The sequence below is a fragment of the Diabrotica virgifera genome, chromosome 7, assembly GCF_917563875.1.
Source record: "Diabrotica virgifera virgifera chromosome 7, PGI_DIABVI_V3a".
NCBI lineage: Eukaryota > Metazoa > Arthropoda > Insecta > Coleoptera > Chrysomelidae > Diabrotica > Diabrotica virgifera.
In genome coordinates, this window is record NC_065449.1 from 241,012,756 (window position 1) to 241,039,646 (window position 26,891).

Here is a 26,891-nt window from a genome sequence, read left to right on the forward strand (position 1 = left end):
GGGTATAGCTCTACGAGCTCTTTATTAGTTTTTATCCTATATTGTCCTGCTGCTTCACCAAGCACAGGCTCAAAGATCTTTTTTAGGATTTTTCTTTCCCAAACACGTAGTCCCTCTTTGTTTGCCTTTGTTATCGTCTACGTTTCGCTTTCATACATTACTACGGGTCGTGTGGTTGTTTTATATAGTTGTATCTTTGTACGTCTTGTTAGTTGTTTCGATTTTATAAGTTTTTGAAGGACATAAAGCCATCTGTTGCCGGCTTGTAATCCTATTGTTTATTTCTTGTGATTCGTTATTGTTGTTCCAAGATACTTAAATTCTCTAACTCGCTCAAAGTTAAAGTCATCGATGGTGATGTCTTAACCGATCCTGTCTCTGCTTTGGTTATTGCAGCTCATATACATATATTTCGTTTTATTTTCATTGATTAGAAGCCCCTTCTTCTCGGCTTCATTGTCTATTTCAAATGTCTCCAAGTCTTGTTGTCCAACTCTCACCTTACATCGTAACGGTTCCATATACACATCCGTATCAAACTGACTAGTTTTTTTCGAAAGCCAAATTCCAGCATCGCTGTCCACCGTGTAGCCCTGCATACTCTATCAAATGCTTGTTTAAAATCTATGAACATCTGATGAGACTCACGATCAAACTCCCAACATTTTTCCTGCAGTGGCCCGGTCTAAATCCGCATTGATAATCCCGAACGATTTCTTCTGTGTATATTTTGGTTCTTTCTAGCAGGATGTTTATAAAGACTTTGTAGGTGGTATTTACGACTGTTTAGTCCCCGGTAGTTAATATTATTGCTTTTGTTTCCTTTTTTGTGGATTGGTAGAATAACCCCTTCTTTCCATTCATCTGGCATTGTTTCTTTTCTCCAAATGTCTTGAATTAGCTTATACATATTATAGAACTGTAGGACGCTTCTCTTACGTGCTTAAGCACTCTGCGGCTATACTATCGCTACCTGGTGCCTTATTTATTATTTTTAAGTTACATAATGCTATATAACCAAGTATTATAGCAAAAGTAAAAAAACAAAGTAGGTATACCTACCTGTGTATTATTTAGGGATCTAGTTTTTCTTTTTAAAAAATTAGTCAATTTTATTATTACAGGTTGGCAGTGGAAATTCGACTTCTTGTCACGTGAGAATCATATACTAGTCTTTAGTACACCTTTAGGATTTCCAACCAGTCTATTGGACATACAGTACCATAAGTCTGGGCAGCACTTGTTAATGAATTATAAGGATATATCAAGGTAATATTAATAATAAGCAGCAATTAAGCATTTTATTTTAAACTTTTATTTTAAACTCTTTTATTTTTTTCAATACATAATAATATTAAAACTCATTTAAACATTACTAGATTAAACTAAGGCGAAGGATTTCGTGGCTGAAAAATCTACGTACGTGGTTCAACACAATGAACACAACCACTACAAATCTTTTCAGAGCAGCAGTGTGCAAAGTACAGATTGCCATGATGGTCGCCAACATCCGAAACGGATAGGCACTACAAGAAGAAGAAGATTAAACTAAATTAAACTGAATAATGTTCTGAAATAAACAACTTAGTCGGAAGTAGTTGACAACAGGAAGGAATCCACAACATCCTACTCAAGGAACTATCCAAGAAAATGAGTACAATTCTACTACATTTTTAGATTTTTCCTGCAAAGTGCCCATTTTTCGAACAACTGGAAGCAAGCAAGACCATCCTTCTACTAAAACTGAAGAAAGATGGAAGAAGACCAGAAAACTACAGGCCAATATCTCTACTGGAACCATTAGGAAAAATATTGGAGAAGCTAATTTACAAGAGCTTGATGAAACATGCAGAAAAAAGAAGAATCATACAGGAGGACCAATTTGGATTCAGAAAAGAAAGAAACTGCGAACTACAACTAGCAAGAGTTATCAGCGACACCAAAATCCGGTTCAACAGAAATCAGAAGACAGGAATGGCCATGATGAACATAGAAAAAGCATACGACACCGTCTGGAAGAAAGCACTTATCTTCAAGATGGACAGGGCTAGGTTACCTCATTATTTAGTTAATATTTGCGACAAATATCTAACTAATATAACTTTTCAAGTTTCAGCTGACCGAAAGATGTCTATGATACAAGAAGTCCAGAAAGGAATGCCTCAGGGCAGTATTCTATCGCCCATTTTATATAACATTTTTGTTTCAGATTTACCAACAGATGCAAGAAAGAACAAGTACAGATTTGCATGCAGACGATAAAAGCCATCTACACAGCAAGAAAAGGGGACAGAAGAATTGTCTGGAACTAGAAGGATACTTGGAAATGATTTCAGAATTCACGGACAAAGGGAAGATCAAGATCAACGCAGCCAAGACGCAGTTCATAGTTTATCATCTTTACGCAGCAACGTAATCCACCAGCAGTAGAGCTCACTATGAGAAATTATCCAATCAGAAGCATCCGTCAAATACCTAGGAGTCCACCTAGATACCTACAAAGCTGAACTTCACGCTGCATGCAAAGCAAATCAAGGTAAAACCTGCATTGGTAAAAAAGACTAATACAACCTTAAATTTTTAGGTCCTCACCAGAAGAAGATTCAACTTTACCAGGCGTATGTTAGGTATGAAATACTGTATGAGGTCCCAGTATGGAGCTCTACGGCGGAAACCAACTGAAAGAGGCTTGAAACCACAGAGACGTCATGCTACCGGCTCATTGAAGAGGCAGCAAGGCAGGAGCAAACTTGAGAGAAAGGCTCCAGTATACACCACTGAGGGAAGTGGTCGAGAGCAGGACTTCATATTTCAACTGCCAGGCCTTAAGGAAACCTCAAGGAAAAACACGGAAATCGTATACGGAGGATGTTTAGAGAAAAACACCGTCTGATCGACCATCTGATCAGACAATAGCTAGGTGGTAGCAAAACCGGTATAGAAAAGGAGGTACCTACGATTCCACAAAAAATACCCACAGAAGATGTCCAGACGATCATGGCCAGAAGAATCAGGGATCCACAAAGGAAGCTGTTCAAAGGAGCTGGTGCAACAGCGGAACATCGAAAAAGAAGAAATAAAATATCTTAAGATAATATGTATTATTAGGAAATAAATGCTTTTGTTTTTTATTTTTATTTTATATCAGCTGTTAGATTGCTGATTATCTGAACTTGTCGACTTATAAAATCCTTTATCAGCTTTCATAAGTACTTCGAATACTGCATGCTGCACCGCGGTCTGAATCTCACTGGAATAATTATTCACTTTTGTAGCAACATATGTGAAAAATGTGTCAGTCTCGTTCGGTTTTTCCCTTACTGTGTCGAAAATATTAAATTCACTGCCCAGCATTGATGAAGTAGGATAATCATCTCTATTGGCTCGCTTACTGGGTATGTTAATAGGCGATGATGCTAATGTCTCTGGGCTTAGTTCCGAAAGATTGACCTCTAGGCCGATGTCATCTACATCTTCGATGCCATCTCTATTGGCTCGCTTACTGGGTATGTTAATAGGCGATGAAGCTGATGTCTCTGGGCTTAGTTCAGAAAGATTGACCTCTACTCCGATGTCATCTACATCTTCATCTTCTATTATCATATCTTTTGGTTCCTGCAAATAAGATCTATTCGTAACAAATATGTAATGTCTATTCGTATAATCATTGTGTGATGGCATGAAAGTGGGGACCTATTATTAGTGGGGGAGTAAAATCCAAATTTTTACAAAATACTTCTGTAAGACACACAAGAATAGAATTTCGACAGGCATATGATATCGTGGAAAAAAGCCAAGTATGGAATACCATGGCGGAGTTCTCAATACCAAAGAAACTCATTCGGATGACCAAAGTGTGTATGGAGGATGCAATTCTAAAGTACGTGTAAATAATAAACTGTCTGGAAGCTTTGAAATCAACAGTGGACTCAAACAGGGTGATGCGTTATCTCCTCTACTTTTTACCCTTGTATTAGAGAAAGCCATGAAGTCGGCCGAAATAAAAACAGATTTGCTATCGGTTCAAGGTTCCTAGCTATTACTAGAATATATGCAGATGACATTGATCTCGTTGGAGACTCCATCCTATCCATAAAAAACATTTTCAACAAGGAGGAAGGAGCAACAAGCGAAGTAGGGCTGAGGATTAATGAAGAGAAGACGAAATATATGTGTATAAATAGAATGACACGAAGAGATAGGATAGGACAAAATGTGACGGTCAACACGTTCAATTTCGAAAAAGTATAACGTTTTAAGTATCTGGGGGCCGTAATCACAGCTGACAACGATGTTTATTACTGAAGAAATAGAAGACAGAATTCAATCGTCAAATCGCTGTCTATTCGCACTAGATAAGCTTATAAAATCAAAAAAATCTTACATGAAGTTCAAAGATCAAAATGTATAAATTCATCGTCAGATCTGAATTAACATATGGATGCGAAACGTGGACCATGACCAAAGCAAACGAAGAAAAGCTCAGACGTTTTGAACGAAAAATTAACCACATTAACACAAACCAGTCTAGAATCAGAACCAATATCGAATTAATAGCACTCTACAATGACGCCGATATAGTCCAAGAAATTAAATCACAGCGACTAAGATGGGCAGGCCACGTGCACAGACTTCATAACGAGGGACTCGTAAAACTGGTATGGGACGAGATTCCTACGGGTAAAAGACCACACGGACGTCCCAGAATGCGATGGAGAGAAAACATCCAAGCAGATCTCCGTAAAATGAACATTCCATTTGACCCTAGAACCCTAGGTTGACGGAAGACCGAACAAATTAGAAAAAAGTTGTATAGTCAGCAGAGGCGTGCGGCCATGGAAGCGGGGGAAGCACCGCTTCCCTATACTTCCATATAAGAAAATATATTATTAATTAATATTTAATAATCAAAAATTGTTCCCTAATCCAAGTAATCTACATATTACCTAGGCAATAGGCATTGAAAAATATTAAAAATTAACCACGAACGAACTCAATATGCACACAATTCAACTATTCGGTCCACTCCTGACAGAAGCACATCTCAAAATCGCCGCTTGGCATGCAGTTGTCCCCGTTTAAAAATTGGTCAGGGTTCAATGACCGCCGCCACTAGTAGCGCGAATTTTGATAGCCTGGAAGCGATAGTCCTAGCGCCTTCCGAAAGTGGGATGCTCCGACTGATACTGCTGCTAAGGGGTGCTTAGGTACATACATTCGCTTAAAAATACTTCGATTTAAATTTTTTGCAGAGATTTTTCCTTTTACTGATCTTTTATTTGACATATTTTACAGATGAAGTCAAATGACATTGCATTTTGTATAAGAAAAATTGATGATTTTATTAATACGATCATTAAAAAAACGAGAGCAGTTTAAAAATATTTTGGATAAAACTGAAAATATGGGGTTTGAACATGAAAGAAAAATAATGAAGATTGATCATGTCGGCAACAGAGAGACCTTTTGATAATATTCTACAACAAATGAATTCTAGCTTTCAAAATTTTAACGATTTAAAATTTTTAGAATTATATAAATATAATCTTATTATTTCTAATTATAATTCATCAAAATTTCCCACAGACAAATTTATTTCACTACCATTATAATGAAAACTCGTTGATATCCCAGCTTTGCATTCTGAGTTAAGTGTCGCTTATGAAACAACTGTCATTAGTGATAAAGAATAAACCCAGAAAGCTGGGTATTTCTTTATAACTACTGGTTTAAACAAGTCACTGTGTGAAGTGGTCAAGTTGTGTATTTCTTTATAACTACTGGTTTAAACAAGTCACTGTGTGAAGTGGTCAAGTTGTGTGAATTAGTACTAACTATCCCAGCCACAAGTGCATCAGTTGAACGAAGTTTTTCGGTATTAAAATGCATTAAAAGTTTCAAAAGAAATTCAACAAGCGAAGACATATTTTGAAAGTTAGCCCTATTATCCATTGCAAAAGACTGCATTCAACAATTATCAGCAGTTCATAGGAGAATAGACCTCAAGTATAAATAAGTGTCATATTGTTGAAAGTTGTGTGTTCTGGAAAATGCCTTGGAATATAATTTTTTTTTAAATAGAACTCTTCTTTGAGAAACCAAGCCCTGCGCGAGGACTCAAGGCCCGAGCTAGCAATACAGATCAATGATAGAGGTCACTAGTCACTAGAAATAGCGGGAATAGAGTGCCTCACTCATTGATCGGGGTAGGATTTAATGTTGTCCTTGTACCCAGGACGTCTCATATAAGCACTTTGCTGATAGAGAGCCCCTATAGCGCATCAGACTGTTATCATTTGGGAAATGGCTCGACCCTCGACCCTTAAGAAAATATTTTTATATTCTTATTGAATCGCTTCCCCTTTCGAAAAAGTCACCGCACGCCACTGATAGTCAGCCAAGACCCACCCAGGGTTGTAGCGCTACGTGATGATGATGAACACAAATTAATATGCTCAAATATGTATCTCTTTCTATCTATATATTTTTTTCTTACCAACTTAGGTCGCTGCTCTGGCATCTTTCTGCCATCTAGGAACGTGAGAGCTTCGTACGCGTACCACCTACTAACGTAAACGTTATCTGTTCCTGGAATAATAAAATATACACTGCATGGAAAATATTGTAAGAAAAAAATTAATGTTATAGTCGATTCGTTAATCTGAGACATAACTGTCTACTTAGAAAATCTACGGTTTCGTTTTCATTCAAATCTGTCTCCTGCCATCCCCCCATAGTACTATTTCAAGGAGGCTCTGCAGAAGACAAATTTACACCAACACGTCCGTAGTTTCTCGGTACAAAAATAAAACTATTTATACCATAGTATGGTTAGAACGCCCTCTAACGGGGAATAAGTGAAATGAATGTCAACTCAATTCAAGTTCTCTGTTTAACCCAGATATGACAATATCAACTGTCTACATTACAATCACAATAAAGATGCACTAGAAATAAACAGGCACGAGGAGCACTCAAAATCATGATTCGGGAGTGCTCATTGAACATTCAACGTGACTTGGTTTGTTTTTTGTTTATTTCTATATAGTGCATTTTTATTATGATTGTAGTGTAGACAGTTGTATCTCAGATTAGCGAATCGACTATATTTCTTGTCAAATTTACGGCGATACTTGACTATTTTGTCCACTTGCGTAGAAAATTGGTAAGAACGCATTTGGAGGGAAAGAGATACCTAGGAGTGCATTCAACAACATAACCAAAATATTTAAAAGCCACAACCTTAATCTGGAGACAAAAGTAAGGCTCCTACGATGTTATATCTTCTCGATATTATACTACGGAGTTTAATCCTGGACACTCACTGAAGCGATAGAGAAAAAACTAAAGGTCTTCGAGATGTGGCTATACAGGCGAATCCTAAGGATATCATGAACGGGCAAGATATCCAACGAGAACGTACTATGAAGAATGTGGAAAGAAAGAGAGGTGATGTATACGATTAAAAGCAGAAAGTTAGAATATCTCGGACACATAATGAGAAACGGCACTGAATACAGATTACTGTAGGTAATCCTTCAAGGCAAAGTATTCGGAAAGCGAGGAATTGGGAAAAGAAGAATAGCATGGTTAAATAACCTGAGGAAATGGTTCTCCACAGCAACAACTTATAGCAGATGGATTTTCCGCTATAATGTATTATTAATATCATTCATTAATTTAATATCCCAATTCCCAAAAAGAATGTCCATTTTTTTTAATTTATTTTGTGAAGTTGAATATCATTAAAATATCCCAAGCCGTCCCTGTTTGAAAGTTACAGAATCTTACAAAGTATTGCATAACGTTGGATCAGTACCCCTACCCCCCTTGAAAGAAATAATGGTTTCGTCCGAAACTTGCAAAGTTGAATGCATAATCGCTCTTAAATGCGTGACAGGTTCTCGGTGAGGTACTTCGCCGCTGAGAAGAAATTTAGTCCAGTTTTAAGATCTGAGGGAGTAGCATCTGCTTCGCTCGCTGGTACTCGCTTGAATAGGGCGTTGCCCCTCGCCGGTAATGTGTAGAATTGTCGTTTTGTGAAGCTATGAAGATCTAAATCTGTAGTGAGTGCTCTAGGAAGATTTTTTACCCATGATAATGGATTTGTATGGTGAAAATCGAGTACTCCTATGACTTAATGACGCAGTTCTAGAAGCCGGCACTGTCCTTTGTTTCCTGTCTTATTTATGATGTCAAGCTCTGTTTTCACAGAAGAAATGTTTTTCCTGTCCCATTTTGAATTAACCGCCACTCCTCGTGTCAAAAAGACACCGATGTCTTGTTTCCCGTTCTATTGAAGATGAAGCCTTTGTGTCGGAATTATGAACCCCTTTCCCCGTGTAGTTTGTGGCGTGTGACGATGAGATTTTACATTAAAATAAAGGTATGAGATGTTTTTTAATTTTGCTAAATTCCAAGTGGATATACTAAAGTTTGCTGGTAAAAAGTTTAAGTATTTGTATAAAGATATAGTGCTTTCATGATGAAAATTGTTTGTAAGTAAAACAAAATGGCAGTGATTTATGACATCTGTCAAAGTCAAATTTTTGTGTTGAAATAAGTGGGTCAAATTTTATTTGACACATACTGCCCAACAAGTTTAATTGTAATTGTTTTGTTTGTAATGTTTAAAACCAGTCAAAAGTTTTGTATCTTAGTAGTCATGTTTGATAAATAACTTCGTATTGAAAGGTTAAAATAAATATTTTTTTTTTGTAGTAAAATTACAGTAAAGTTTTGAATAAACATAGTAAGAGTTTGAAGTTTTAAATAAACGTTTTTGTAAGTGTATCTACCATTTTATTTCTGTAACCTTTCTTGGAAAAATATTAACTAGGTTCTAATACAAATGAAATGAGTTTTAGAGTAGAAGAAAAGAAATATGGCATAGAAGCCAGTGTTGAGAAAAAGATTGCCCAGTTTAACCCCAAAGAGGAATCGAAGATGATTGTCCTCCCATTTGGTACCCGTAAGTACAAAATATGTCCAGTAAGTACCCATATGTGAACCAGAGGATTTATTTCGAACGGCGTCCTTTTTGTTAAATAGTAGAAAGATCCTCTAGTCAGAGTAAGTACCCTTTATGTTTGATTATGGTAGTTTAGTCTTCTTAACACCCTCCTACCTCCTTAACGAATCTACGACCTAGCCACCGCACAACAAATGAGCTGTCGTTCGCATGAAGGTTTGCGTGTCTGCTTCTTCTTCTTTAGCCCCATTCTGACCCCCCAGTATTTTTATAGTTAGTTCAATGTAAAACGCTTCAAACTAATATATTTAAAGCATCGCTTAACAAAATAATCATAGCTAGAATGATCGCCAATATTCGAAACGAATGAGCACCAAAAGAAGAATTATTAAAAATGTTTAATTATATATTTTTTATTTATTATTCTAACCCTATTAAAAACTTTTTTTGTTAATTTGAGCGAATCCGCTCCTGGAGAGTTTGTTGTTCGTTATTACAATACGAGGGAGTCGCAAGTCGCAGAGTCAGGCAACATTTCTTACTATCTTGACTACACACTACAGTAATTAAGTATTCAAAATAACTTACCTTTACTCCGTCTTATTTTGTATTTCTCACGCCGGTAAGAAGCCAACAAGCACGTAATTTTTCTTTTACACTCGTCCCCAGGCATGTTTACTTCTTTTCCTACTTCCCTCCAGGCCTTGGCTGTAATAGGTTTATAATAATGCTTCGGATCTTGAAAATCCCACAATAGGGATGTTCTTTGGTACGCAGCAATAAGTTTGAGAACATGTCCTTCCGAGTTCCACTCCATTACTAACAACTATTGCAAATTGCAACTCAGGAGCGCAAAACCAACACCTTTCCGCGTCCCCGTCACACTACGTATTGTGTAAGCGTTCGTTGAATAACCGACAGAAGTTGGATCGTGGATCGTTCAGGTTCGTATCCACACAGGGGTGAACCCCGCTCCGTCTAGCAGCTCAAATGGATACGGCATGCGCTCCCCTGCATATAAACCGCAAACCGGTTGAATCGAAGCGGGTGAGCGCCGAGCGGCGATCACCGACGTATTAGACGGAGAGCCAGTGCTGAAAAATCTGTTTGAATTTACTAAAGCTAGATTTTTCACAGTTAATTACTGTGAGTGTGTAGAGAAACATACTGCGGTCGGTCAAGCGAAACGTAGAACAGGGGTTACTGAGAGGGAATCAAAATTGCTTTCCTACGAAGGTAATTATTTCCATTTACTAAGGCTGAAAATCAGTACACACGTTCTAAATTAAATATAAATAAAAGTTATTATAGTCGGTCAGCTGTATGACGGGACAGAGCCGGTCGGTCGGCCGCAATAGTCGATTGAGGAAATGAAGCATTTTGGCTCGCAATTTTTTCGTCCAGCACGGATTTACTTGAAATTTTCACAGAAGGTAGGGAATAGTCCAAGGATCATTTTCTATATCATGCCGCTATCATACACTAAAACCTTGGGGGTGGTTGCCACCCCCTCTCAGGGGTAGGAATTTTTTATTACATTTTAACCGTGTAATTCGATGGAAAATGTGATTCTAAGAAAAAAATGTGTTTTACATTTTCTTCGTAAAACTAATATTTTTCGAGTTATTCGCGCTTGAAAATAACAGTTTTTCGACGAAGAGGGTTTTTTGAGAATAACTCAAAAAATATTCTTTACATTTTTGGCGACAGAAAGTTTCTTCAAAAATGATTTTGTAGGATTTTTAAAGAGCTATAAGACTGTGTAAATTAAATTCCGTAAGATTCCTTAGTTTTTAAATGGAGCGGGTTTAAAGGGCTCGAATAAGGGGGTGTTTGCTGGTAAATAGAGGTTTCAACAGCTATAACTGGCTAACTGTTTACTGTAATGAAAATCTATGCAAAGGGTAATTTTAGTCATTTAAAAAGCTACAATTCAGTATTTTCGGAGATATTTTGAAGTAAAAGGTAAAAAATACCAAATTGCAAAAAATCTATTTTTGTTTTAACTCCAATTTTTCCAAAATTAGGCATTTTAAATAGGTCAAACTCCTTGAGTATATTTATAATATAAATATAAAAGGAACTACAGTAAGGTGAAGACCAATTTTAAATTAGGAAGGTAGTTAAGGGGTTGTTTTCACTGATTTTTTCGTAGAGAAAAGCAGGTACCGACATTTTTTTGATTATAAGTCGCTTAATTTTCATGCTAGAAACTTTTTATTATTTTTTTTTGAAGGTCTAATTGTGTACTTGAAAAAAAATTATTTAGGTTTTCCTCGAAAAATGCAAATGTTTCCCATTATTTGGCTTTGAATATTTCAAATTATGCATTTAAAGAAAAAAGCTAACCTTTAACATGCCGTATCTCGGTTTGTATTGGTTTTAAAGATATTATGAAAAGCATTTGATTTATGTTACTAAAAGATACAATTTCGATATCTACAGTTTTTTTGATTAAATGCATATTTTTCGAGGTATTCTCAAAAAACCGTCGATTTTTTCGTCGAAAAACTGTTATTTTCAAGCGCGAATAACTCGAAAAATATTAGTTTTACGAAGAAAGTGTAAAAAACATTTTTTTCTTAGAATCACTTTTTCCATCGAATTACATGGTTAAAATGTAATAAAAAATTCCCACCCCCGAGATGGGGTGGCAACCACCCCAAGGTTTTAGCGTATGATAGCGTCATGATATATAAAATGATCCTTGGACTATTCCCTAGCTTCTGTGAAAATTTCAAGTAAATCCATGCTGTACGAAAGAATTGCGAGCCAAAATGCTTCATTTCCTCAATCGACTATTGCGGCCGACCGACCGGCTCTGTCCCGTCATACAGCTGACAGACTATAATAACTTTTATTTATATTTAATTTAGAATGTGTGTACTGATTTTCAGCCTTAGTAAATGGAAATAATTACCTTCGTAGGAAAGCAACTTTGATACCCTCTCAGTAACCCCTGTTCTACGTTTCGCTTGACCGACCGCAGTATGTTTCTCTACACACTCACAGTAATCAACTGTGAAAAATCTAGCTTTAGTAAATTCAAATAGCTTTTTCAGCGCTGCCTCTTGGTCTATATCCTCTATCTCTATGTGGAGCTGCTACACGGAGCGGTGTTCACCCTTGTATGCAGTGCCGGTTTAACCTAACTTCAGGCCCTGGTCACTGAATATTTAGGGGCCACCTTAATTGCAACTCGTTGTCAGTTTTTTAACAAGAAAACACATGTATGAAGATAACTATAAATGTTTATTGTAAAATCTATACAATATTTTTTAAAACAAACAAGAAGAATAGCAAACGAAAATATATATAAAAAACAGAAGTTCTTTATCTAGCGTAAAAAAACATCGAATAGCTGATGTAACACCTTTGTAGCATTTAATTCTCTTTAGAAGATCAAAGTCCCAGCATTTTTCCATTATCTCTTTTATTGTGAATATCTGGTCATTTTCCCATGCGGTACGATTCATTTTCAATAAAATTAAGCCAAAACATAAATTGAAACGAACGTCGATGTGTATATACATTTTGTATACTGTATACTATATACTACACACATCGGCGTACGTTTCACTTTCTGTTTTGACTTAATTTGATTAAAAATGTCGTACCGCATGGGAAAAGTTATAGCGGACAGACTATCTGTAGTTTTATTTTTTTTAAATTAGTCATTTTTATTATTCCAAGTTGGCAGTGACAATTCTACTTATAGCCACGGGAGAATCATATACTAATAGTCTTCCGTACATGGTACATCTTTAGGATTTCGAAGCCGTCATGTTGGACATATTTTAATAGTTAGTATATATTACCAAAAGCTTGCGCAGTACTTGTTAATGGTAGGGGAGCCCAAGCGGGGATTTTTGCAGTTACTCGAGCGCGTCAGATTATCATATGGGGAGAAACCTGGTACCCTGCAGATGTACCTCTACCATATATTGGCTCTTAACACAGGGGAGTTCGTTAAGGGGGGCCCGAAAAAAAATTAATCCTTATAAAAACTCGAAATTGTCAGATTAAGATAAGGTAAGTTAACTACATGCAAAATAGTGTATATTTGAAAAATCTGACGATTTGAGCCGGGAGTAAGGAAATGGGGGAGTCCCAAAGTTTCACAATAAGAATCCCGCGATATTTCGCGAAATGAACATCAGATCGAAAAACTGTAAAATACACATTTTTAAAAAATCTATCGAATAGCACCAAACACAACCCCCCACGGAGGTGGGGTGGGGGGTTACTTTAAAATCTTAAATAGGAGCCCCCATTTTTTATTGCAGATTTGGATTCCTTACGAAAAAATAAGTAACATTTTTCAAATTATGCATGTGGGGTGGGGGGTTACTTTAAAATCTTAAATAGGAGCCCCCATTTTTTATTGCAGATTTGGATTCCTTACGAAAAAATAAGTAACATTTTTCAAATTATGCATAGATGGCGTTATAATCGGAAAAATCGATTGTTGGAAATGGAAAATTAAATTAAGAAATGCCAAGCGCCCACTAAAATGGAAAATGTTACTTAACTTTTTTTGGTTTTAGGACCTACTCTTCACAACCCAATAGGTCTCCAAAGCGCTCGAGTGACTGAACATTTAGCATACTTTGCTCCCCTACCATAATGAATGGCAAGGATATAATATCAAGGTAATATTGCAGCAATTAAGCATTTGATTTTGAACTCATTTATTTTTTTCAATACATATGAATAATATTAAAACTCATTTAAACATTACTAGATTAAACTACAATTAAGTAAGATATTTTATACAAAATCTGAATAGTGTTCTGAAATAAACGACTCAGTCGGAAGTGGATGACGACAGGAAGGAATACACAACATCCTACTCAAGAAACTACCGAAGAAAATGAGTACTGCTCTACTACATTTTAAGATTTTGCCTTGAAAATTCTCATTTTCTGAACAACTGGACAAGACCATCCCTCTACTAAAACCGAAAAAGGATGGAAGAAGACCATAAAACTGCAAGCCAATATACCTACTGGAACCATTAGGAAACATATGGGAGAAGCTAATCTACAAGAGCTTAATGAAACATGCAGAAAGAAGAAGAATCGTACAGGAGGACCAATTTGGATTCAGGAAAGGAAGAAACTGCGAACTACAACTAGCAAGAGTTATCAGCGACACCAAAATTCGGTTCCACAGAAATCAGAAGACAGGAATGGCCATCCTGAACGCAGAAAAAGCATACGACACGGTCTGGAAGAAAGCACTTATCTTCACGATGGACAGGTTACCTCAATAGTTGGTTAATATTTGCGATAAATATCTAACTAATAGAACTTTTCAAATTTCAACTGACCGAAAGATGCCTCAGGTTTATATAATATTTTTGTTTCAGATTTACCAACAGATGAAAGAATAAGTTCAGCTTTGTATGCAGACGATACTGCCATCTACACAGCAGGAAAAGACGACAGAAGAATTGTTCGGAACTAGAAGACCACTTGGAAAGGACAAATGGAAAATCAAGATCAACGCAGTCAAGATAACGCGTCCGTAAAATACTTATGAGTCCACCTAGACATAAAGCTGAACTTCACGCTGCATGCAAAGCAAATCAAGGTAAAAGCTGCATTAGTAAAAAATACTAATAAAACCTTAAATTTTTAGGTCCTCACCCCTGACGAAGAAGAAGATTCATTTTTACCAGGCCTATGTTAGGTCTGTGATGCTGTTTGCGGTCCCGGCACAGTATATAGAGGTTCCACAGTAAAATCACTCCTCTGTCGGCGCTTTGATCTCAGGAAGTAATACCGGCAGTACGCATTTGGTAATTCACCAGTGGTAGATGCGGGTTATTTTCCCTGTTAAAAGCCGTACGTTTCTATGCGAATAGCAATGCGAGAGTGCGGCAAAAGCGACTACCAACATTGCGCGGTCGCCATGCGCGACTACAGTTTTTACTTCCAATTTTTCGGAGAGTGGTTCTACTGTCCCTCTTTATACTGTGGTCCCAGTATGGAGCTCCACGGTGAAAACCAACTGGAAGAGGCTTGAAACCATAGAGACGACATGCTACCGGCTCATTGGAAGAGCAGCAATACAAGACCGTGCTTCCAACGCAACCACCCGAGAAAGGCTGCAGTATACACCACTGAGGGACGTGACCGAGAACAGGACTTCATATTTCTTCCACCAGGCCACAAGATGACCCCTAAATACCAGAGACATCCTCAACAGAAATCGTGTACAGAGGATGTTTAGACAAAAACATCGACCATCTGATCAGACAATAGCCATGTGGTTGCAAAATCGGTGCAGGAAAGTAGGTGCGATGCCACAAAAAATACATACAGAAGATGTCTAGACAACCAAGGCAAGAAGAATCAGAAATCCTTAACCGAAGCTGTTCAAAGGAGTTGGTGCAGCAGCGGAACATCGAAAAAGAAGAAATAAAATATCTTAAGATAATGAATTAGGGGACGGTCCTGCGAGTGGAAAGCGATTAGCTGTGTATAAAGTGCTCCTAATCAAATCCAATTTTAAATTGGACAGGAATAAGGAAAAACACATCAACAAATGAAAGAGTTAGCAAAGGACCGCAAGAAATGGAAGAGATGGATAGAAGATGAATAAAACCTCCGACGCCCCTGAGGGGCATAAGGAGTTTCGAGAAAGAAGAAGAAGATAATGAATTATATATTTTATTAGGCAATAAATGTTTTTATTTTTATTTTATATCAGCTGTTAGATTGCTGATTATCTGAACTTGCCGACTCATAAAACCCTTTATCAGCTTTCATAAGTATTTCGAATACTGCATGCTGCACCGCGGTCTGAGTCTCCCTGGAATAATTATTCACTTTTGTAGCGACATACGTGAAAAATGTGTCAGTCTCGTTCGGTTTTTCCCTTACTGTGTCGAAAATATTAAATTCACTGCCCAGCATTGATGAAGTAGGATAATCATCTGTCTTGGCTCGCGTACTGGGTATGTTAATAGGCGAAGATGCTGATGTCTCTGGGCTTAGTTCCGAAAGACTGACCTCTACTCCGATGTCATCTACATCTTCCATCATATCTTCTGGTTGCTGCAAATAAGATGCAACGAATAATTAACAAATAATGTCTACTTGTATAATCATTATGCAATGGCGTAACAGCGGGGACTTATTATTAGGGGGGGAGCAAAACCCAAATTTTTACAAAATGCTTCTCTAAGACACACAAGAATAGACTTTCGACAGGCATATGATATCGTAGAAAGAAGCCAAGTATGGACTGCCACGGCGGAGTTCTCAGTATCAAAGAGACTCATTCGGATGACCAAAGTCTGTATGGAGGATGGAAAATCAAAAGTACGTGCAAATAATTAACTGCCTGGCAGCTTTGAAATCAACAGCGGACTCAAACAGGGTGATGCGTTATCTCCACTAATTTTTAACCTTGTACTAGAGAAAGCCATGAGGTCGGCCGAAATAAAAACAGATTTACTATCAGTTCAAGATTCCAAGCTATTACTAGCATATGCAAATGACATTATCTCGTTGGAGACTCCATTTTATCCATAAAAGACATTTTCGGCAAGGTGGAAAGAGCAACAAATGAAGTAGGGCTGAAGATTAATGAAGATAAGACGAAATATATGTATGCATATAAATAGAACGACATGAAGAGACAAGATTGGACAAAATGTGTCGTCCAACACGTTTAATTTCGAAAAAGTACAACGTTTTAAGTATCTAGGGGCCGTAATCACAGCTGACAACGATGTTACTGAAGAAATAAAAGACAGAATCCAATTGGCAAATCGCTGACTATTCGCACTGTTTAAGAAGAAGTTTAAAAGATCAAAATCTATAAATCCATCGTCAGACCTGAATTAATATATAGATGCGAAACGTGGACCATGGCCAAAGTAAACGAAGAAAAGCTCAGACGCTTTGAACGAAAAATACTTAGAAAAATTTTCGGACCTCACCACATTACCACAAGCCAGTATAGGATCAGAACCAATATCGAATTAAATGATGCGCACTCTACAATGACGCCGATATAGTCCAAGATATTAAATCACAGCGGCTAAGATGGGCAGGCCACGTGCACAGACTTCATAATGAGAGACTTGGTAAGACTGGTATGGGAGGAGATTCCTACGGGAAAAGACCACTCGGACGTCCCAGAATGCGATGGAGAGATAACATCCAAGCAGATCTCCGAAAATGAACATCCCATTTGACCCTAGGTTGATGGAAGACCGAACAAATTGAAAAAAAGTTGTACAGTCAGCCAGAACCCACCCAGGATTGTAGCGCTACGTGATGATGAACACGAATATGCTTAAATATCTCTAGCTATCTATATATTTTTTCTTACCATCTTAGGTCGCTGCGTTGGCATCTTCCTGCCATCTAGAAACGTGAGAGCTTCGTAAGCGTACCACCTACTGACGTAAGCGTCACCTGATCCTGGAATAATAAAATATACACTGCATGGAACTTATTGTAAGAAAAAATTAATGTTATTACTTGTCAAATTTACGGTGATAGTTGACTATTTTGTCCACTTGCGTAGACAACTAAGTGAGAACGCATTTGAAGGGAAAGAGATACATAATGCACTAGATCTGTCTAATTTACATCTTAAAAAGCATCAGAGAATAACAAATCGAATTATAGTTCCTGACTCTTTTGTCTTACGATTCATAGATGGTGCTAGTAGCATCACCGAAGAGAGATGAAAATATTTGATTCCAGTTCTATTAAATATATCGATATATTTCAAAATTGTATCATATTTTTATATTGAAATTTCGATATATTGGAAAATATATCGATATTTGAGATTCAATGTATCGCCCACACAGGATTAATATACGATATTGTATATATATATCAATCGGTTTTAAAACGTCTTGCGACGTTGTCCGATGCCTAATTTCCATGACACTCTATCATCCCATTGGCCCTCTCTAAGATCTCTTGCGCTCATCGCCTTCGTTATTCCCTCTCTCCAAGATTTCTTGGGTCTTCCTCTCTTTCTGCGGTTATATACGATATTGGCAAGATATAAAATTATAATAAAATTTTATAATATAATTAACTATTTAGTGGGAAATAAGCCGCAATTAAATTGAAAAAATAATTTTGTGTAAAATTATTTTTTAAAATGCCACAAGGAAATAGCTTCAGAACAACTTATAATATAAATTACATCCTTACTTTCTTAAGACGCTTAGTATACTATGGGTACTAAAGAAATATTCTACTACTACAAAGAAATATCTTGATCTATCTTTGTTCAATATTGAAAAATTAAAATACTTAGGATTCATGATTCATACTCTCAAAGAATGGAACCACCGAGCAAGAGATAACAGATAACTTAGTGGATTAACACAGAAAAGAACATGCATTCATTAAATGAGCGGAGTACTGTGGGATAGACAGATTACCAGAAATAGGTACAAAGAAGAGAATATATAACACCTTGGTACTTGGTACGTAGTGTAATAACCTATGGAGCAGAGAATATTGGGTAATAAACACACGAATCAGGTCCAAAATTACAGCAACTGAAATGGAGTTCATGGAGAAATGAGGAGAAAAAACGAAGAATGGCAGTAGAATAAGACATACTCAGCTACATCGAAGAAAAACGTTTAACTTGGTATGAGCATGTGAGAAGAGCAGATCGTACAAGGTGAATATCAAAGATTTTGGATTGGAGCTCAATAGAAAAGAGAATAAAAGGTAGACCCCGAAGATCATGGAGGGATGAAGTGGACGAGGCCAAGGAAAGACGAGACCTTAGAGATGGATAATGGCATAACAGAAAGGACTGGAGACGTTGGCTGAAAGAAGGAAGGGTGCGACAGCTGTAAAAATAAAAATCCTAATATACAGGGTGTTTAATAAAGAATGGCCATAGCTTAACCTTAGATTCCTGAGTTTAAAATAGGTCGATTTAAGCTAACTTACCTTAGTACAAAAGTTGATAATAACCGAAATACAGGGTGTCAAAGTCAAACTTTTATTTTATATTTATTTTTGAATATTTCCTGACAGGCATGGAACAACAACACGAAATATGGTAAGTGGTGCTGGTATTGTGCAATCTACTAAATTATGTTAAACAAACGTTTCTGGCTACTACCAGAAGCGTACCAAGGGGGAACGTGAATGGTTGACCCTTTCCAAATTCTACGCCACTGGCGGTATTGCTATTTTAGTGCAATTTTTTGATTCTCCAATACTTTCTATGTAAAAAACATACTCTTCATTCGTAACGATAAAGCCATTAGTTTTCGAGATATTTGAAGCTAAAAACGAAGGAGTATAATACATTAATCAAAATAAGTGTGCCTTTTCATTTTTAACTTCAAATATCTCGAAAACTAATGACTTAATTGTTACGAGTGAAGAGTATATTATTTGTATAGAAAGTATTGGAGAATCTAAAAATTATGCTAAAATAGCAGTTTCATCAGTGGCGTAGAATTTGGGAAGGGTCAACCATTCAGTTTCCCCTGTCGTACGCCTCTGGTAGTAGCCAGAAACGATTATTTAACATAATTTAGTACGGTGTACAGTGCCTACACTTTCTGCCAAGTATCATACGGATATGTCAAATTATTTTAAAGTATTCTTTTTTTTTTAATAATTTATTCTTTATTTAAAACTTTAATAACTATGTGTGCCCGGTACTATAAAACTATTTGACATATCCGTGTGGTACTTGGCAGAAAGTGTAGGTACTGTACACGTGTACACCCTACTAAATTATGTTAAATAATCGTTTGTAGTTAATACCAGAGGCGTACGACAGGGGAAAGTAAATGGTTGGCCCTTCCCAAATTCTACGCCACTGATGTAACTGCTATTTTAGCATATTTTTTAGATTCTCCAATACTTTCTCTGCAAATAATATACTCTTCATTCCTAACAATAAAGTCATTAGTTTTCGAGATATTTGAAGTTAAAAATGAAAAGGCACATTTATTTTGATTAATGTATTAATGTTCCTTCGTTTTTAGCTTCAAATATCTCGAAAACTAATGACTTTATCGTTAGGAATGAAGAGTATATTATTTGCATAGAAAGTATTGGAGAATCTAAAAAATATGCTCTTCATTCCTAACGATAAAGTCATTAGTTTTCGAGATATTTGAAGTTAAAAATGAAAAGGCACATTTATTTTGATTAATGTATTATGTTCCTTCGTTTTTAGCTTCAAATATCTCGAAAACTAATGGCTTTATCGTTACGAATGAGGAGTACGTTATTTACATAGAAAGTATTGGAGAATCAAAAAATTGCACTAAAATAGAAATTTCGCCAGTGGCGTAGAATTTGGGAAGGGTCAAACATCCACGGTCCCCCGTCGTACGCCTCTGGTAGTAGCCACAAACGTTTGTTTAACATAATTTATTAGGGTGTACAGTACCAGCACCACTTACCAAATTTCGTGTTGTTGCCCCATGCCTGTCAGGAAATATTCAAAAATAAATAAAAGTTTAACTTTGACACCCTGTATTTCAGTTATTATCAACTTTTGTACTAAGGTAAGTTAGCTTAAATCGACCTATTTTAACCTCAGAAATCTAAGGTTAAGCTATGGCCCATTCTTTACCAAACACCCTGTAGATAGACATAATAATCTACCTATAACTATATAGATTTAAAAAGGTATTAAATATATGATATGATATTTAATTTTATTAATTATTTAAATCTTTTAATTAAGTATTTTTTTATTTATTATTCTAACCCTATTAAAAACTTTTTTTTGTTAATTTGAGCGAATCCGCTTCTGGAGAGTTTGTTGTTCGTTATTACAATACGACGGAGTCGCAGAGTCAGGCAAAATTTCTTACTGTATGTATCTTGACTACACTACTTAAACTACTATAATTATTCAATATGTATAACAACTTACTTTTACCCTGTCTTATTCTGTATTTCTCACGCCGGTAAGAACCCAACAAGGACTGTATTTTTCTTCTACACTCGTCCCAAGGCATGTTTACTTCTTGTCCTATTTCCCTCCAGGCCTTGACTTTAATAGGTTTTTTATAATACTTCGGATCTTGAAAATCCCACAATAAGGATGTTCTACGGTAAGCTTCAATAAGTTTTAGAACATGTCTTTCCGACTTCCACTCCATTACACAAATATTGCAATTCAAGCGCGCCAAAACCACAAACCTATCGCGTTCCCGTCTCAATACGTATTGTGTAAGCGTTCGTTGAATAACCGACAGAAGTTGGATCGTTCAGGTACGTATCAACACAACGATGAATCCGCTCCGTGTAGCAGCTCAAATGGATATGGCATGTGGCCTGCGCTCCCCTGCATATAGACCGCAAACCGGTTGAATCGAAGAGGGTGAGCACCGAGCGGCGATCACCAACGTATCACGTATCCACTATGTGGAGCTGCTACACGGAGTGGGGTTCGCTCTTGTATGGATCGCCCTTCCATGTGCGTGCCATCTGTGCTCCGTTTGTGCGCAACTTGAAAACAACAGGTTCGGACTTCGAACTAAGGAGCGCGCTTCACCAGTTTATTTACTAATTTACGGGGCCCTATTTAGTGTAAAAGTACGAAATTCATATGTGCCTACATACTTTTATTGGAAAGGGCCTAGCCGGGTAAGGGTAAGATGATGAAAAGTGCCCCCAACTCGATTCGAATTCCATATTTATAGGTCGCCGTTTAGCATATCTAGTGAAACTCACTTTCTGAAATTTTTAGCCCCCTAAGTGGTCATGTGACCCACCTAGAGCGTAATTAGGGTATTTATGTTTTAATTTTTTATCTCAGCTGCATCGAGAACTAGCGAAAAACTTCAAATGAGAAAATTGTAAGCCTTAAATAGATCTGCCCGAAAAAATTTTTATTTTTAATTTTTGGCGGAAAATTTAAATTTTAAAACGATTTTAAAATTTTAAATGAGTATAAAAAAGTAACTAAGACATTCGTTTTTACGAAAAAAATATATAACGTGTATTTTTGCATAATGTTTCACCCTGAATTTTTTCAAATTATTAAAATTGGTGAAACGCACCTTTAAAAATAAAAAACCGCATTTTTTCGGTTTTTTTTTTCGTTTTTTGATACAATTTTATACATGTTTTTTTAAAAAAGGTAACACCTTCACTAGAATTGGTAAAACACTGAAAAATAATTGGGGTTTGCTTAATAAAAAATTTTTGTAACGCCATCCATTTTCAAGATACAGGGCGTTGAAAAGAACAAAATTTTAAACATTTTTTACGATTTTGCCGAAACTACTGGCAACATTGTAATAAAACTTGGCGGGTTTTAAGAGGTAGTTATTGTGCATGTTTTGACATACGATTAAGGACTTTATATACATCATTGGCGCGCATAGGGGCGCCTATGCGCCCCTATTTATGCGCGCATAAAAAAAGATAGTACGCCACTGACATATTTCAAATTAACAATCATTTTTGAATTTCCCGTTCAATTTGCGATTAAAAAACTATCTTCTCATTTTTCATACGACGCGCCGTTTTGCTGCAAAAAATAAAATATCTTAACGCTTCCAAAGTATTCGAATTAGTTTTTATAATGGATGTACGAGTTTATGTACAATATAGATAGAAACTATTATGTACTAGTATGTACTAGAAATTCGAATTCTTTGTAAGGGTAAGATGTTTTATTTTTTGAATAAAAATGGCTCGTCGTATGAAAATAGGAAGATAGATTTTTTGTCACAAATTGAACGAGGAATTCAAAAACGATTGTTAATTTGAAATATGTCAGTGGCGTACTATCTTTTTTCTTTAAAAAGTTCAGACCATTACCCCTATGCGCCCCAATGATAAATATAAAATTCTTAATTGTATGTCAAAAAATGCACAACAACTACCTCTTAAAACTCGCCAAATTGTATTACAATGTTGCAAGTAGTTTCGGCAAAATCGTAAAAAATGTGTAAAGTTTTGTTTTCTTCAACGCCCTGTATCTTGAAAATGGATGGCATTACAAAAAATTTTTATTAAGCAAACCCCAATTATTTTTCAGTTTTTTACCTATTCTAGTGACGGTGTTACCGTTTTTGAAAAACATGTATATAATTGTATCAAAAAACGAAAAAAAAAACCGAAAAAATGCGGTTTTTTATTTTTAAAGGTGCGTTTCACCAATTTTAAAAATTTGAAAAAATTCAGGGTGAAACATTATGCAAAAATACACGTTATATATTTTTTTCGTGAAAACGAATGTCTTAGTTATTTTTCTATACTCATTTAAAATTTTAAAATCGTTCTAAAATTTAAATTTCCCGCCAAAAAATAAAAAAAATGTCGGACAGAACTTTTTAAAGCTTACCACTTTTTTATTTAAAGTTTTTCGCTAGTTCTCGATGCGGCTGAGGTAAAAAATAAAAACATAAAAACCCTAATTAGGCTCTAGGTGGGTCACATGACCACTTAGAGGGCTAAAAATTTCAGAAAGTGGGTTTCACTATATATGCTAATCGGCGACCTATATGGAATTCGAATCGAGTTGGGGGCACTTTTCATCATCTTACCCGGCTAGGCCCTTTCTTAAATAAAAAGTACGTACCAGTTGTTTTGAAAATTTGCATGATCATTAAAATTTATTAAAAAAAAGTAAAAGTAAAAAAATTTCATAAAAAATATTGAAAAATTAAACGATTTATGCGCCATCTGCTGGCACCGTGATGAAACATAGCTCCACTGTTGCAGTGATTGGGACTAAAAGAGATCATGAAATATAAAATTTCAAAGTAATTGTTGAAATATAAGTTATTTTCTATACCATAAACTAGGGTTTTTTTGATTGGATAAAAAATGTCAATTTGGCGGTATTTGAAAGGCCATAAAGACATTTGTTGCCGGTTTGTATCCTATTGTTTATTTCTTGTGATTCGTTATTGCCTTCAGCAATTGTTGTTCCAAATTGTTGTTCCAAATTGTTGTTCTCAAAGTTAAAGTCATCGAAGATGATGTTCTGACCGATCCTGCCTCTGCTTTGGTTATTGCAACTCTTATACATATGTTTCGTTTTATTTTCATTGATCAGGAGATCCATCTTCTCTGCTTCCTTCTCGATCCTGACGAAAGTCTCCTGCATCCTTACTCTGGTGTTTCCTATTAAATCGATATCGTCTGCGAATGCCAACAGTAGGATTGGTCCTTCTCGATGAAATACCGTAGTCGGTTTTCTGATTCTTGCACTTCTGATTGTGTTCCAAAGCTAAGTTGAAGAGTTGAACTGAAAATGCATCTCCCTGTTTTAGTCTATGGTTTATTTCGAATGTCTCCGAGTATTGTTGTCCAACTGTCACCTTACATCGTAACCGTTCCATACGCATCCGTATCAAACTGATTAGTTAGTTATTTTGGAAAGTTCCTGCATCGCTGTCCACAGTGTAGCCCTGCATACTCTATACTATACCAAATGCTTTTGAGCATTTTTCCATCATCTCTTTTATTGTGAATATCTGATCAATAGTAGAGCGGCCTGGTCTAAATCCGCATTGATACCTACCTAATTAGACCAGTAAGGATCTGTTTTTAGGTGGATGTGAGAGGTGGCATGAGAGGATAAAGTTAGGTGATAACTTCGTTAATAATAATTGATTTATGCTCCTTCTCAAATATGCCCGGAACATTAATAAAAAAAATAAAATATTTAAAAATTTCGTTTTTTTTTCTACTTTTTTTGCTTATAACTTTAAAACGATTCATTTTGGAACAAAGTTGTATAGGAATAAAACAAAGATAATTAAATTTTCTATCAGATGAGATTGGTTAAAAATGTCTTAATTTATCACCCTTGCTGCAAAATAGCAATAAATATAAAATAAAGGGGCAAAACAAGCCTGTCCTTATTCAATGATTTTCCATCACTTAGGTTACACTTGGAACCTTCCTAATTCGCTTAGAAAATTTTTGTAATGTGCTAAAACCGTACACCAAATTTCATTAAAATTGACTTACTAGATTTTGAATAATAATTTTGCAATCTAAACTTTTTTTAAAAAATTAAAATTTTTTAAAATCTTGCACAACAAAAACTAGAACATACAAATATTTGTGAATTTTTTTACATATAAAGAAGCACTCCACCTATCTAATGCACTTTACAGAATTGAAATCGGATTGTTTAAGCAGCCTCAACAATGTTTTAAAGTTATAAACAATTTTTTGGCTTATAAACAAATTAGTCCTGTGGCCAGGAGGTGCTACGGGCTCCTTTATTTAGATGGACTTACACCCAAGATTTTTATGTATTTTTTGACCCGTAAAACACGATTTTTTTGGGTAACAGTTGATCCGGATGTCGATAAGATTGTTATAAACAAAGAACTTGAGGAATTACATAACATCGATTTTTCGCAAAATAAAATATTTTTTGTATTTCTTGGGTAATTCTAAGCAAAAAATGTTCTTACAAGTTTTTTCGCAGGATGCATAGTTTTCGAGATAAACGCAGTGGAACTTTCAAAAATTCGAAAACTTGCAATTTTTGAACGCGAATAACTTTTGATTAAAAAATAAAATAGCAATTCTGCTGACAGCATTTGAAAATTTAAGTCAAATTACACCGGTTTTAATTATTTGCATTGCTAAAAATTAATTTTTTTATTATTAAACAAAGCTATTTGTTTATAAGCCAAAAAATTGTTTATAAGTTTAAAACATTGCTGAGGCCACTTAAATAATCCGATTTTAATTCTGTAAAGTGTATTAGATAGGTAGAGCACCTCTTTATATGTAAAAAAATTAGACAACTTCTAAATGGGCTACTTTTTGTTCAGAAAGATTTTAAAAAATTTGAACTTTTTTAAAAACATTTAGATTGCAAATTTATTATGCAAAACCTATTTGGTCGATTTTAATGAAACGGTTTAAGTATATTACAAAGAATTTCCTAAGCGAATTACTAAGGTTCTAAGTGCCACCAAAGTGGTTAAAAACATTGAATAACAACAGGCGTAATTTGCCCCCTTATTTTGTATTTATTGCTATATTGCAGAAAAGGTAATACGTTAAGACATTTTTGACCAGTCGTATATCATACAAAATTCAATTATCTTTATTTTATTTCTCTACGACTTTGTTCCAAAACGAATCGTTTTAAAGTTATAAGCAAAGAAAGCAGAAAAAAATCGACGTTTTTCGAAATTTTCAAATATTTTAATTTTTTTATTAATGTTCCGGGCATATTTGAGAAGGAGCATAAGTCAATTATAATTATTAAAGTTGTCACCTAACTTTATCTGCAAAAATCCGAATGCCACCTTTCACATCCAAAAATAGACGTTTTTTCACAGATCCTTATTGGTCTAAATCCCCAACGATTTCTTTTGTGTACATTTTGGTTCTTTCTATTATTATTATAAATCAAATAAGGGCAGAGGAGCGAGCTCCTATTATGCCCAAAAACAAAGAGAAATATCATTATACAACTAATACAGATTAAGAATAAAGTTACATTAACAAACATCAAATAAAAATACTGAATACTAAAACAATAAACAATGCCGCCCTAAAACAATTCAGTCCTGTAAAGCTCCTATAATGTCCAATCCAAAACAAAGAAAAATATCGTTATAAAACTAATAAAAATTATAAAGATTACAATTTCAAACAAAATTCTGAAACAATATATAATGCCGTCCTAAAATAATTCAGTCCTGCAAAGAAAATACAGAACCATCAAGTCGATTTTTAAAAATGTTAACACTACTTGCCGATATGGTGTCTTCATCTAAGTTATTCCAGATATTAAATATTCTGTTTGGTAAAAAGTTCATCCTGGGTCTTGTTGTCGTCTGTTCCCTCTTTAATTTATAACGGTGGTCTCTTAATCGTTCGTCTTGATTTAGCGTAAATATTGTGTTAAGGTTTCCAAAATTATATTTTAAAAGACATGATTAGGTCAC

The 26,891-nt window shown here is 35.6% G+C and overlaps 3 protein-coding genes across 3 annotated transcripts in view; all 3 read right to left on the reverse strand.

The window, feature by feature from the left end:
- The window catches only part of LOC114328363 (histone-lysine N-methyltransferase 2D-like), a 797,359-nt gene that overhangs the window by 342,955 nt on the left and 427,513 nt on the right, over positions 1-26,891 (reverse strand). The gene's annotated exons all lie outside the window — the stretch shown is intronic.
- LOC126887810 (uncharacterized) lies at positions 1,336-9,885 on the reverse strand. Its single transcript, XM_050655655.1, has 3 exons — positions 9,560-9,885; positions 6,497-6,588; positions 1,336-3,615 (listed from the first exon to the last, which is right to left on the reverse strand). Exons 1-3 carry the CDS (start codon positions 9,786-9,788, stop codon positions 3,145-3,147), a joined length of 792 nt encoding a protein of 263 aa, XP_050511612.1. The 5' UTR covers positions 9,789-9,885; the 3' UTR covers positions 1,336-3,144.
- Positions 12,205-21,393, reverse strand: LOC114328303 (uncharacterized). The gene is made up of 3 exons (XM_028277135.2): positions 20,882-21,393; positions 17,321-17,412; positions 12,205-16,035 (listed from the first exon to the last, which is right to left on the reverse strand). The coding sequence occupies exons 1-3, from the start codon at positions 21,108-21,110 to the stop codon at positions 15,685-15,687; spliced, it is 672 nt and encodes a 223-aa protein (XP_028132936.2). The 5' UTR covers positions 21,111-21,393; the 3' UTR covers positions 12,205-15,684.

Coding starts and splice junctions, on each gene's coding strand:
- LOC126887810 (XM_050655655.1), bottom strand. CDS start 9,788: ATGGAGTGGAACTCGGAAGGACATGTTCTCAAACTTATTGCTGCGTAC. Junction 6,589..9,559: donor CAAAATAAGACGGAGTAAAG/GTAAGTTATTTT, acceptor TTATTATTCCAG/GAACAGATAACGTTTACGTT. Junction 3,616..6,496: donor CAGAGCAGCGACCTAAGTTG/GTAAGAAAAAAA, acceptor TCTTATTTGCAG/GAACCAAAAGATATGATAAT.
- LOC114328303 (XM_028277135.2), bottom strand. CDS start 21,110: ATGGAGTGGAAGTCGGAAAGACATGTTCTAAAACTTATTGAAGCTTAC. Junction 17,413..20,881: donor CAGAATAAGACAGGGTAAAA/GTAAGTTGTTAT, acceptor TTATTATTCCAG/GATCAGGTGACGCTTACGTC. Junction 16,036..17,320: donor CAACGCAGCGACCTAAGATG/GTAAGAAAAAAT, acceptor TCTTATTTGCAG/CAACCAGAAGATATGATGGA.